This window comes from Molothrus aeneus, chromosome 5, assembly GCF_037042795.1.
Source record: "Molothrus aeneus isolate 106 chromosome 5, BPBGC_Maene_1.0, whole genome shotgun sequence".
In the NCBI taxonomy this organism is placed as follows: Eukaryota; Metazoa; Chordata; class Aves; order Passeriformes; family Icteridae; genus Molothrus; species Molothrus aeneus.
In genome coordinates this window covers 46,338,365-46,351,884 of record NC_089650.1, presented here as the reverse complement: position 1 = coordinate 46,351,884, position 13,520 = coordinate 46,338,365, and the positions used below count along the sequence as shown (strand labels likewise).

Here is a 13,520-nt window from a genome sequence, read left to right as displayed (position 1 = left end):
AAGATCTTTTGTAGCAAGAGGAGCTTGAAAGAAAGAACTTTACAGGGAATAAGCAGCAAAGAATAGGTTGTCATCAGGGTTTTGATCTTCTGCAGCAGCAGTGAAAATGATGGAAGATAGTGTCAGAATAGTGTGGTTACTTGGGAAATAAGATGAACTGTCTTTATTTTTGAACTAAATGAAATAGCCTTCATTTCTTACCTAAGCTCCCCTGAGAAAATGAAAAGATTTTTTTTTTCTTTCCTCATGACCCCAACCCTCCTCTGTATTAAGTAAGAAGCATTTCTGAGCCTTTCAACCATCTGTCTTCATATTTTATGAATATATCTATGAAATGCAGCAGGTGTGTTAGCAACAGATATGAATTTCATGGATACAAACTCCTAGCAATAATTTTCAGACTTTTACCACAAGGCTCTCAAACAGCAGTTTGTTTTAAAAGTCCAGTGCACATTACTATAGCTTTTTCTACCTACATAAAACCCTCCAGATTCTTACATTGCAAGTGGTATCATTATGCTGTTTTGGACACTAATGATGAAGTCCAGTAATACCAATGGCAAATATACCATTAATTTTTAGTCAAGTCAGAATTTTATTTCAGAGTAGAACATGGAACAAAGTCCCATTAAAGCCACTGCTTTCAAGAGTACTTAGTGATTTTATTTAATGAAATATTTATTAGTGACACAATTACAAACCCTGATCACATGTTCCAGATAGTACATAGGCTATTTCATAATTATTTTGAAATATTTTAAAAATAAAACTAAAGTTAGGGTACAAAATCTGCAGCTGAGCAGATAGTGTACATTTTTCTCACATGTTCAGGGTTAATTTTGCTACCAGGCATAGGGAAGGAGGAATTTTTATTTTGTTCAAAATGGTATATTTGTCTTTGCTTCCTAGTTGCTACGGTTGTTCTTTTTTTTCTTTTTTGTAGAAACATCTGGGACTTTTCACCTGAGTTTCATTCCTATTGCCAAAACCTTTTAAATAGTGAAAGAGTACTTGTTTTTTTCCTTTTGGTGATTTTTTCCTTTTTTCAACTTATCTGCAGTATTAAGAATCCAAGTTAGTTATATTGTGTGGATTTATTATTCTCCCCTCACTGAATGGATGTTTGGTCTATTCTTCCAGGCTTACATGCAGTTATCTTTGCTAATATTTGTGGGAGATCATAATTGACTCAATTCTTCTTTATTCATCTTCTATTCTAAAATTGCATCAAAGCAAATGATTTTCAGTTACTGAACAGCTCCTACTGACAGCAAATGCAAAATACAAAAATTCCTTGTTTTATTGTCAAAATTTCAAATAAGAAAGACACTTGACAGAATTGTGCAAACACAATAATAAAAGCAAACATATGCATATGCACCCTGTAATTGTTTAGTATGTTTTAATTTTTGAGATAAAAACTGTATTGCAGAGGTTATAGTGTTGCTCTTCTATTTATAGTTGACAGGATGTGAAAAATACTTGGTTGTACAAATCATCACATTTCAGCAACTAAATGGAGTGTATGAACTCTGAATGAGAGAATCACACAACAGCAGTGTTGATGTCTCCTTAATAAATTATATAAAAATTGAAAGGTATAGATCTATAAAAATGTTGGAGAAAGATTTTTGTGCTTAACTTTATTATATAATAATATATATTATATATTTTATTATATATATATATATGGTCCTTTTTCATTACTTGTAGTTTGTTCTCAAATGAATGGATATATGTAGCAATTCCAAGTGGAGACTTTAAGGTTTACTTAAATTATATAGGCTTAAGAATGGATGTATAGAAATAAATCTTTTTAAAAGTCCTTTCTAATACCTCTCCTTAACTAGCCAGGTGGAAAGAAATGATACTGCTGTCATTTTAAGGATAAAATAATTTATTGTTCAAATTTTTCAATGTGTTGAGTTGTGTTGTCAATGGTAAGTTTCTGTTGTTTTGGGTTTTTTTCCCCATAGAATCTTACAGTCAATTAGATTGGAAAAGACCCTTAAGATTGTTCGGTCTAACCATAAAACTAAACACAAGCCTACACTGGTGGGTGATCACACCATTATTTAATTTATTGAGAATATTTTTAAAGTGGATTTATTGACTAAATGGATTTTGAGATTTTTGAGTCAACTAACCAGATGTTCCTATTTCTCCTGGAGAAGATTTCACGAGAAGAAAAGAGTAACTTTAGACCTGATAAAAGCAAGCATGAGTACCTCCCTTCAGAAAAACCATGTTTCAGAGATTCTGGGAAGAATGGAAACTGAATGATCCCTACACATTTTCAGTGCAGAAATGCAGTATTTGAGATGTGGAAGAGCACATTGTAACCAGCATGATGGCAGCAACTGTTAAATGATCTCAGCCCATTCTGTAGAAAAAATTGAGTTACACAAGAAAAGAGCACTGAAATATTCTGTCCTAGTCTATCCTAATTGCAAAATGTGTAGCTTTCCTGTTTGGAAACAGTTGCCTTTTGAGAGCTGCAGCAGAGGGTTTTTGCAGCACATGAAGTTAATAGCAGATGCTTTGTTTCCAACACACACTGTCCCTAATTCTGTAGGTCTGAGAGAGAGAAATTCACCCTAAAAATACACAGTTTCTTTGTATTTGAATGGACATGAGGAAACTGTTAATTTCATGATTTAACCACTAGACTGGGATAGCTGAACAGGTTGTTTTGTCAGTCTGCCTTGGCTTTACCTTTAGCAAAGAGGGAACCACTTCAGGTCTATTGTCCACTTAGTAACAGCAGTTCTCTTAGCTAATAGATCTACAAAGCTGTTTGGTGTTGCAAATTGTGACCATTCTCCACCACAAAGAGGTGGAGAAGGACAGAATGAAATAGTAAGAGTTCCTGAACCTGAGAGATGTGGAGAAAATAATATCCTTTGGACTCAGCTGTGTGCTAATCATGTGCATTTACGGTGTAATTGATTCTCTTCTATCCCTGAGTATTTGGAGGCTGTGGCACCCTGATTGATAGAAAAAAACTGGAATGGTGTGGGAAGTAGAAAGGAGTGAGGTGCAGAGACATACAGCTACATGGAGTCAGCTTTGTCAAGCCACGGATGTATCTGCATGATGTTTGCCATCACTCTGGAAGAACTAACTACCCAGCTGTGGTGGAGAGCAGTAAAATCTCCAGGTGTTTATCTTAATTTGCTTCCATGTTTTGCTTTTGCTATGACCAAAACTTATAACTTAGTGACACCAATGTCTGTTTAGTGCCTGCCCTTCCATCCAGTACTCCCCACTGCTTATTACTTTTATGGCAGACCAGAGTGAACTGGAGTGAATGAGCCTGGTCTGACCCAAATTACCCTTCTCAAAATCCCAGTAGAAAGTCCATCCAGAAGACCCAGGCATCTTGGAGATAATTGCTCTTTTACTTAATATGCCACCAGAACAGGTCATGTGGAGCTTACTAGCTCACATGTTGTGCCTTATGCAAGTAGCTCTATTTCTTCATGGTCACACTTATCCCTAAGAATAAAAAGCTGTTTTCAGAAGCAGTATTTTCACAGAGATAAGCTTCATCAGAAACAGCATTTATACACACATAACCTACCACCTGAATGATCTGCCAGTCAATTAGTGTGAATTAACCATGCCTTTCTAGACAGGTAGTCTTGTTCTGTGTGTTCATGGCTTTTGCATGGCTAACATATGCTTTATGAATAAACAGCAGAGTATTCTAGCCAAATACTTGAAACTTCTAGATGAAAATTTTTTCAACATCCCTCATAAACTTTAGAAATATCTTAGGATGTCAAACAGGAATCTGTATTTTCAAGTTAATAATTTAATATAGGACCAAGTTTGACAATGGAAAGAAGAAAAAAAAAGATAGGTCGTTCTTAGCAGAGTATTTTTATGTTAAAAAGTGAATGAAAGTATAATTTTATTTTAAGTGGTGCTATCTTACAATTGGAAGGACTTGGTAAGTTAGTTAACAGAGAGCTTCTTTATGGCTCAAAAAAATTACAGATCAAGTCCTGGTAACTTACCAACTTACAACCAATGAATGAAAAATAATTTCACATCCGATTACTTACTTCAAAATTAAAGAATCCTAATTTACAAAACAATAAGTTGGAGTATTTTAAAATCGTGTTTCTTAATTTTAAATTATTTATTTGATCAACTATACAACATCAGTATTAGTATTTGAGAAAATTCTTACTGGAGTAAATACAGTGAAATATGGTGTAGACTAGTCAGACTGATATGTAGTTCTTAATATATTTTTCTGATATCCAAGTCATTCTTAATGTGCATTTTGTTCTGGTACCTAGAGTTAAACTTCACTAACAAAACTTGACTTCAGGATTTTACTGAGTGCCAGAACAGCATGCATTAAGCTTGCTCAGAAATCAGGTCAGGAGTTTGTAATTGGTGTTGTAGCTGAGCTTATTTTCCAAGTAGTAGTTTCAATTACAAAAGACTTGTTTTATTTTGGTCTGGAGCCAATTTCAAGAATGAGGAGCAGATCAACTGTTTTCTTCAAAGTTAATTGCATCAAATGATATTCCAATTTGTGGATGAAAAGCAGTCTAATTACTATGTAATTAATTATCTTAAATTAGCTGTAGGGATGATGGAATCAGGCTGGTACTATTTTTAGCATGTGGTTTCGGAAATATATGAATGGGAATGGTTTTGAGAGGTTTGAGTTTTTCAGCTTATCTTATCTGTCATTACAATCACAAGTCAGTACCCTAAAATAGAACTGGCCAGTGTGTTGCTTGAGGTCCGTGTGGTTTGTGAACATCTCCCCTGTGGCTGTCGTATTTGTCACGACTGCCAGTAGGCAGTGATGCCCTTAGGGATTCCTGGATAAGTCAGATTCCCCACTTGGGAGGTAGAATAGCTAATACTGTGGGAGTTGCCTGCAGTGGGCATGTGTTTGAATCCCAGCAGAACCCAACTCAAGCCGTTTATGCAGAAGGGTGGTGATGCCCATGGGAGGCAATTCTCATTTCCTGTAAACTTCTTCTTGAGCTTTTATTTCAGTCCCCTAAGGTGTGATGTGCAGTCCAAAAAGACTGGCTGATTGTTGCCCCTTGAGCAGACTTTAGCCTCTGACAGTTTTAACACTGATCTTGTTGACTCATTCCATGGTTCTGCTCCATTTATAGATTGTGTGAGATTGCTGCTGGCTGCAGAAGCACAAGTTGATGCTGCTGATAAAAATGGCTTTACACCCTTGTGTTCAGCAGTTGCTCAGGGACATGTCAAGTAAGTGAAGCCTTTAAGATTTTGCGTGTCAGCTGTTACTCAATTTTATATTATCTTTACATTATATACGTTTTCATTATATTATTGTTGCATTCTTATGTATAAATGTATTTAACTATAATTTATTGAAAGCATCTACTTAAATTCATATTCTTATGCCATTCTGATTTTAATATTTTCTATTTGTTTTCTTTCTAATTTCAGCTCTTAAGGTGGCTGAGCATGTATTCTTAGCAATTACAATGTGGTACTGGGCATCATACCACTGAATTTCATAATTTTCTTTGAGTTATCAGCCGTAGTATAGGATTAACAGAGAAAGGAAGAAGGAAATTAGTTTTGCACTGATTTTTTTTTCAGGCATAGAAAACTATCATATTCAGAGGGAAATGAACATCTCAGTTTTCTCCTGAGTAATATATTATCAAATACCTTACACAACAAAGCAAGGTTTTTTAAAGCTTTAATTTTTTTGTATTCATATTCTCTCACTGAAATAAATATCTTAAGACTTCACTTAAATAGGAAGTTGTTTATTTCCCTGACTTACCCTCACAACACTTTGCTGTGTATCATCGGCTGTGTTGTGGTATTGCAGACTTCATACTCTTTTTATCTTAGACTTACTTATGTAATATGACATCCCTAAACACATTTTTTGCATTTTTTAGATACTAAACATGAGTTGAATTGTAAAATTGAGCATGGAATGACAGGGCTAGCCAAAAATGTCAGAAAGACTACAAATGGTTCAGGCTGTTTGATTTGTTGGTCTCTTCAAAGTTCAGGCACAGAAAAAAAATCTGTAGTAGGTGGAATTTGGGGCAACAGTATTGTCTGTCTCCTAATGTGAGGTTAGTGACAGCACTAAACTGCTCTCAGTTGCACAGTAGGTGTCTGTCATAGACTTGATAACCAGTCCCCTGTGACATCTTCGTTAACCTTGTTCCTGAGCCAAGACAATACTGTTGTTCTAACCCTAGTTATGTAATCAGAAAAAAATTCTAGTTTTTTGGGGCTGGTCCAGTAACTAATTTTAGGAGAAACTTCCAGAATCATTTCCCATGTGGTCCAGGCCATGATGACCCTGAACTTGAGGTGGAAAGTCGATGTAGCTTTTCATCAAAAGATTCATCAAATATAATGTAAAAGTATCAAACCACATATTTCTAACCTAGCAGAATTAAAACTCAATCTTGAATTGCTCTCTGGAAGTGTCTTGTTATGAGCCTTTTTGAAGATGACTTTGTGATTGTTAGGTTAGGATGTATGCCTAATGTTTGTTAAGGCAGACCATTACTTTTATTTGTTTTTTTATTTTTTTGTTCAGTTGAGCATTTTTGGAAAGCATAGATAAGTAATTTGTATCAATGCTATCTGTTTTACTCTTCTCTAAAATGGTGCATTTTACCTTGAACTTAATTGATTTTCTTACTGGATAAAAATGTATCAAAAACAATTTTCTTAAATACTTGTGAGTTTTTTAGGATTTAGTTACTTACATTCTTAAATTCTTGCTTATATACTTATGTATTATATATATACCTTACATTGGTTTAAATATTTTTTCACAGTATATTGTGTTAAGGTATGGTCTCTTAATCAGTAGTTATTTGGCATTGCACTAACTGCTTTGAGGCTTTATTGTTGATATGCTTTTTATTTTTATGGACTGATAAATATTGAGCTAGAGAGCTGGGAACTTATCTTTGTTAACAGTGCTTGTTTGAACTGCAGAGCGAATTGACTGGCATTAAGATTTTAGGTCTTAAGGTCTTAAGTGTTGTTGAAAATCTAGGCTGGGGAAGGGAAAGGTAGCCAACTCTGACCCAAGAACTGGGAACAAAATGGACCTACTACTATAGGGCTGTGAGGAAGTACAGGAGCTTGGATCTGAATGGCAACTGCAATGAATTGCTCTTCAGCACTCCTCTAATCTTCCATCCTCCATAACCCTGCTAGCAATACACCCAAGCCATCCTTGCAGAGTAGCCTCCATTCAGGTACCTGCTGAATGGCAGGTACTGCCATAGCTGTTTTGCTGCCCCCACCAGGTTACTTCCCTAGATGAGTGTCCATTTTGCTGGTAAAGCTAATCCTAGTCCTTCATTTCATTTTTTCCCTTTTCAATTCTATTTTAAATATCAATAATCAGAAATGTCTCTCTTTTGCTCAGCTGAATGTTTTTCTTAAACAGCTGTCAGTCTTGTGAAATTGAGTGGTTTACATTCACAATTTTTAAATGCAGCCACAGTGGTTTAAGATTTACTTTGAAGTAGCCTGTTTTTATACCTATGTACAAAATTATCTTTTATACTTGTGTATATGGGTTGATCACAGGTAGATCTGTATCTGTAAAATCAATACTTTATTTAAAATATTTAAATGTCTTAAGTTATAAAGAGGTGTTGCATGTTTAACATAAGACAATTTTATTGCTTTATTGTTTGCTGTAGATGTGCAGAATTATTAATTATGTATCAGGCTGATATTAACCATGCTGCTGAAAGAGGACAGACACCTTTGTACCTGGCCTGTAAAAATGGAAATAACGATTGTATTAAACTATTGTTGGAAAGTGGAGCGGATCGAACAATAAAAACCAGTGTAAGTTAAAACAGTACCTTTTATAGTACTGAATATTGACATTAAAATATTTATTTAAAATTTTCTTTAAATCTGAAATAAACCATATAATTTGAAATTAGTATTTTGTTATTTTCATAATAGTTTCTGGGTTTTTTTAACTGTAGATTGTCTAAAATCTCCTAAGTGATGTGACTTTCATACCATTTTACATATTTCAGATTCCACTGGCAATTTGCTGCAACTTTTCTCCAGCACTGGATTTGTAAAATGCTTCCACTTTTTATGTTAGCATGCTTTATTGTTGTCCTTGAAGAGACAACACCCCAAAACCTTCTTTCCAGTATTGTACAGTCTTATATATCACAAATGGCAGAATATGGCCAATAAAAAGTCAAATCTAGAGGAGAAGGGAAGGAGGACTGTCTCAAAATTAGTGCCTACATAATTGCCTTTTTCAGGTGCCTTTCTAAAGTTTTTTTTATGATTGTGATGTCAGTAGATTCTTATGACAATAAATGTGGGTTATAGACTGTTCCAAAATACAGCACAAAGAGTAGTAGCTTCACAGAACATTCTCCTCCTCATGTAAATATTACACTAAATCTTTTATCATTCATTTATTTTGCAACTGGAAAGTAAATATATTTGACTTGGAATGAGAGAAAGTTGTGATGTCAAAACTGTGAAACTGACTCATAAATGGAATAATGCAGCATGAAACAATATTGATAGTTGGAATAATTTTTGTTTGATGCACAGGAAGGAAGCAGTTTACTAGCAATGTGTAAGCCCTGTATCACTTAGACTCTTCTAAAAATTTTGAAGATTTTATCTGTTGGACTGTCCTTGGAGAAAGCTGTAAAGTTTTTTTTCTTCTACATTTTCTTCCCTCTCTTCCACCCAAAACACATACAAGCAACTCTTTTTTCTGAAAGGATTATTATGTCACTCTTGCTTGTCTTCTTCATTTCCAGACAGAGCCTTCCATTCAGATTCTTTGCTGATCTAAGTCTGCAAACAATTTTCTGTGTGTTTGGTGGCAGTGTGCTTTTTTATTGTGGCTTCTTTTTTAGGATGGCTGGTCACCAATTCATGCAGCAGTGGATTCTGGTAATGTTGAAAGTCTCAAGCTCCTTATGTACCATGGAGAGCCGAACAATGGGAACTGTGTGATGGATGCAGAGCCTAATTTAGACTACTTTGATTTGGAGAAGAGAGAAGATGACTATAATAGTAGAGTAAAGCCTGTTGTTTCTGCAGATCTTATCAACCATGCTGACAAAGACGGTTGGACTGCTGCCCATATAGCAGCATCAAAAGGCTTTAAGGTTAGTCCGTGTGAACAAGTTATGGAAACCTGATAGAATTTAAGCAAAATAAATACTTTCCTTTTATCTTTGAAGAATTACAACTTAGAAGTCAAGTCTAAGTTTGTTACGTAGTTTATATGCCAACTTGATTTAACAGAGACAGAGATAGACCTCCAAAGGACAATTTGTCCAAGAAGCCAGGGGTCAAATGGAGTGAATTATCATATTTAAATGTCTACCTCTTATGGGACATTAGTAAAAAGAGGAAACATCATTACTAGAGATTTTCAAAGTTAAGGTGAGATGAATCCCACCCTGAATGCCAATTCATTGGATGTCATGTGATTATAGATATTAGATGGACATAGTTTCACTAGGAACAATTTTTCCTCTGTGAAGGAGGGGAGTAGAAGAAATTTGAGAACTAGATTTGTGCAGACATAGATTGTTTTATTTGGTATTTTGAGCGGCCTTTTTTGCAGGCAATGGAACATTTTTGTGAGGTTGGCATAACTGATGACATGGAGGATGACCAGACAGTTCCTGCTGATGACAAACAGGAGGATTTCTGGAAATTTAATATTACTTCTTGACATTAGAAGCTGTACACTTCTAACACTGACCATTCAAAGGACTTCTTTTTATATGGTAGCTGTCAGTCAGATATCACTGGGAAATTTTTTACCCAGGAAGAAAACAGAGGGTGCTAAACACAGAAGAGTGAATTTTAAGAAAATACAGTCCAAGACTTCAAAAATCAGCTTGTGTTTTCATGCCTAGTTCAATGCCTTCATTATGTTTGCTTTTATTCCTTATAAACTTACATTCAAAATAGATATGCTCAAAATAGACACAGATTTAAGATTCAGTTAAGGTTACGAGATTTTTTTTAGGGACAGCCACTGCTTACTCAGCATTTTGCATTACAAAGAGTCAGTGTTCCATTACCAATGTCTGTTAGGCAGATGCAGATTCTCATTCCAGTTTCCACTCATATGAATTTTAGATGGAGTTTAAGATACTTGCTGTATTCTGCAAATACCTAAATAATGTGCACTATGTTGGCTCTTTCAGCAATAATATAATCCTCAGGAACTTTGAATTTAGGTTTCATTTTCTGTCTAAAACTACTTTGACTAGTGATCTCCCTGAAAGGTCTGACACTGGAAGTCTTCACATATGTCTTTCATTAATAACTCCAGGGTTTGAGTTTCTAAGCACATTCTAAGTCAACTGCTTAATAAGATCTCCATTTGGGGTTGAGGGGAGTCTCTTTGGTGATGAAGGTGATACACAGCTGGCAGTCAGATTCCTGGTTTGGATGTTGCAGAGACTATAAAATTGTACTTGATTTGATGCATTTATTGATTTGAGATATGTTTGGGATATTTAAAAGCTAAAAAAGCTTAATAGCCATCTCCAAGTGCTGTTAACACTTTGACTTTGTGCTCTAATCCATTATGTACACTGCATGTCATTCATTCCAGTGCATGATAGCTGCATTCAAGCAGTGCTGGCACTTGCATCCTCTTAGTTTGAGATAGGTAGGGGCCATTCTTTACAGATTAATTCTGCTAGGACATCCTAGCTGTTATTTTACAGGCAGCAGAGACAACAAAAATCCTCATTTTACTAAGGAAATAAGCTTTATTTCTTTGTTCTGTCCCCACATCTTCCTGCTTTGCTTCCCATTTTCAGCCTCATAGTTCAGTCCTCAGCCTTCTGCTGTTTTGCTATTCATTACTTCTATTTGAGAGATATTGTTAACAAACTAACCTGTCAAGAAAATATGTGCTTTTTTTTGCTTGGTATCCTTCTGGCAAGCTTTGTGAGCTAAACAATTTTTTAAAGTACTTCTAAGTGCTATAACTACAGCCTGGTAAAATTTCACCTCACAGGCAGATATACCTTGAATGAGTGCTATATTTATGAAAGGTCTGACAGTGTCAGATACACTGACAAAAGTTTCTGTAGAACAGCTACAAAATAGTCAACCTGCAACTAGCCACTATTCCACATCAAAACACTCAATAGCTGCTTCTCTGTGTTTTTAAGGTTTGGTTTCTCTGCTATGGTTAACCCCAAATATTATCAATACAGTATTAACTAGTATAATTTCCATTAGTTTCATTTTTTTACAATATGGATGTGTCTTTAAAAGCATATCTGAGATGAAAAAGTTTTCATGGTGGCTGCCTGCTTTATTGCAGAATGATGGTCATTAGAAACAAGGACTTGATCCTTTTTCTGATTGTTGATCAATCAATTTGAATATGGTTTTATGAGAACTCTTTTATCCCACACATATTTGGGAGGATCTTTATAGTGAATATTTTTTCATGTTATAGAATGATTCTGCCAATCCAAATTTATATGCTAATAGCTTGTTTCTAATTTCAATCATTTTCCCTTTTGTTGAGCATATGACATTTTTAGAGGGCATCATGTTGTCATCCACAAGATGTCTGTGCTCTGACTTAATAAAAATACATTTTTATATCACTGCATTCTTAAGATGCTTGCAGAATTTCAGGTTTCTGCTTGCAGAAATTCTGCCAAAGAAGAGGCTTGCAAGGTGATTTAAAATGATTCCTTTTTTTGTGTTCCACTCATGTGTCAGTCATGATGGAAACTCATGATGCTTGGTGAATTACAAAGTGGAAACTGATTTTATGGATTGTTACCTAAATAGATTCATTTAATAGTCTGTACTAAGCTTTAGAATTGCTTATTTAGTGTTGCTTGAATATTGAGGCCAAGATGTTCAAACCAGGATAATAGCTGGATTTCTGTCTCCTTATCATTACCTAAACTTGTGGCCAGATGTAAGAATTTCCTAATTCAGGTAATCAACACTTGATGCTTAGAGACTGTAGAGCCCTGGCTCTCTGTGTTCTGCTTTTTTATAGTCATTATTTGAGACTTTAAAGTCCTCTATAAAATATTTTTACTCCTGGCTTTCAACTCTGAGAAATATCATTTTATCTATAGAAACTCTGTAGCTGATTGTCTTTGGAAATGCATGTGTAAGAATTTTAATTAGGAATCTAACTACATATTGGTAGAATGCTTTAGTGCAGCAAATGGACAAGTAAATAATACAGTTCCTACCTTTGCAGAACTGTCTAGAAATCCTTTGTAGCCATGGTGGACTAGAGGCTGAGAGAAAAGATAAGTGTAATCGAACATTGCATGATGTTGCTACTGATGATTGCAAACATCTCCTAGAAAACTTAAGTAAGTAAATGCTATCAGCACTACATAAAAATGTTTTTAGTAAAGAACTTGTGGGGCAAGGATGAGAAATATGATAAAGGTAGTTGTCACTTTTTTGGCACCACACTATTAAGTTACTTTGATCTAGCAAGTTTCTAGTCTCCAGAATTTGCAAAAGCATATGATAAAATTTTGTTGGAGGTTATTAAATTCCTCATGTCTTTGTTTCTAAAAGATGATACATATTGTACATTTGCAAATGTCCATATTCTCTTAAAATTTCTGAATTTAATATTAGTAATTACTTTTTCAAAAGCTGTTGCCATCCTCTTATCTTTTCTTCAAATTCTTGCAGTCACTTAGTGGTGGGTAGCTGTCAAATTCTCTCAGGCTAAGACGATCATCTGGTCATATCTGAATTTCTTTTTAGAGCATAGTTTATTTTGTCACTTATTGGTGAGGGGATTATTTGTTTGATTCTTCAAATACGTCTCAGAGACAACATCAAAGAACCTCTTTTTTCCAGCATCAGTAACTTCTGTAAGATTGCTCTTCTGATGAAACCTGTCACCTTCTTCCTTCTCTGTAAGTTTTCTCAAAACTCAGTAGAGCAGGCTCATCTGTGCATTTCTTGAGACAGAACTTAATTCATCCTCTCACTAGTTTTGTGGTTTTATATCATTGTATAAATCTATATCTATGTGTATCTACAGATACAGAGAAAGATATCTAAATTTCTCTGCATGGTTAAAATTATGGCATTTGTAGATCTGTATGCTCTCTATTTTTTCACTCCTTTTTTGTGTTTGTCTTCTGGAATATAGGGATGTGGGTGGTTAAGTTCACTGGTTATCAACAAATTGAGGAAGTTTTCTGTCTGCTGCTTCTGATTTTCCTATTCAGCTATTTTAAATCCCAGTTTTCTTACCATTTTACTGCAGGTTCAGAGGGGAATACAGCTCACTTTCTGATAGACACTCCTCTATAGTCATCTTTATCAGACTGAAACAAATTTCTGATAGCTGAATCTGCAGCCTGTTAAATTAATGCTTCTATTATTTCCATCAGTATTATTACCCTGTGACTCTGGTCATGCTTATCATTAGTCCAACAGCTTTTATCAGGTCAGAAACTTTGGCCTCCCATTCTCTT

The 13,520-nt window shown here is 35.0% G+C and overlaps 1 protein-coding gene across 2 annotated transcripts in view; it reads left to right on the top strand.

Annotated features, from left to right (window-relative positions):
- Window positions 1-13,520, top strand: part of CTTNBP2 (cortactin binding protein 2) — a 78,353-nt gene that overhangs the window by 43,021 nt on the left and 21,812 nt on the right. For both annotated transcript variants that reach the window (XM_066550561.1, XM_066550560.1), the window contains exons 6-9: window positions 5,154-5,253; window positions 7,710-7,860; window positions 8,916-9,170; window positions 12,272-12,389. In XM_066550561.1, the coding sequence (XP_066406658.1) occupies window positions 5,154-5,253; window positions 7,710-7,860; window positions 8,916-9,170; window positions 12,272-12,389 (624 nt within the window). The remainder of the gene's footprint in view (window positions 1-5,153; window positions 5,254-7,709; window positions 7,861-8,915; window positions 9,171-12,271; window positions 12,390-13,520) is intronic.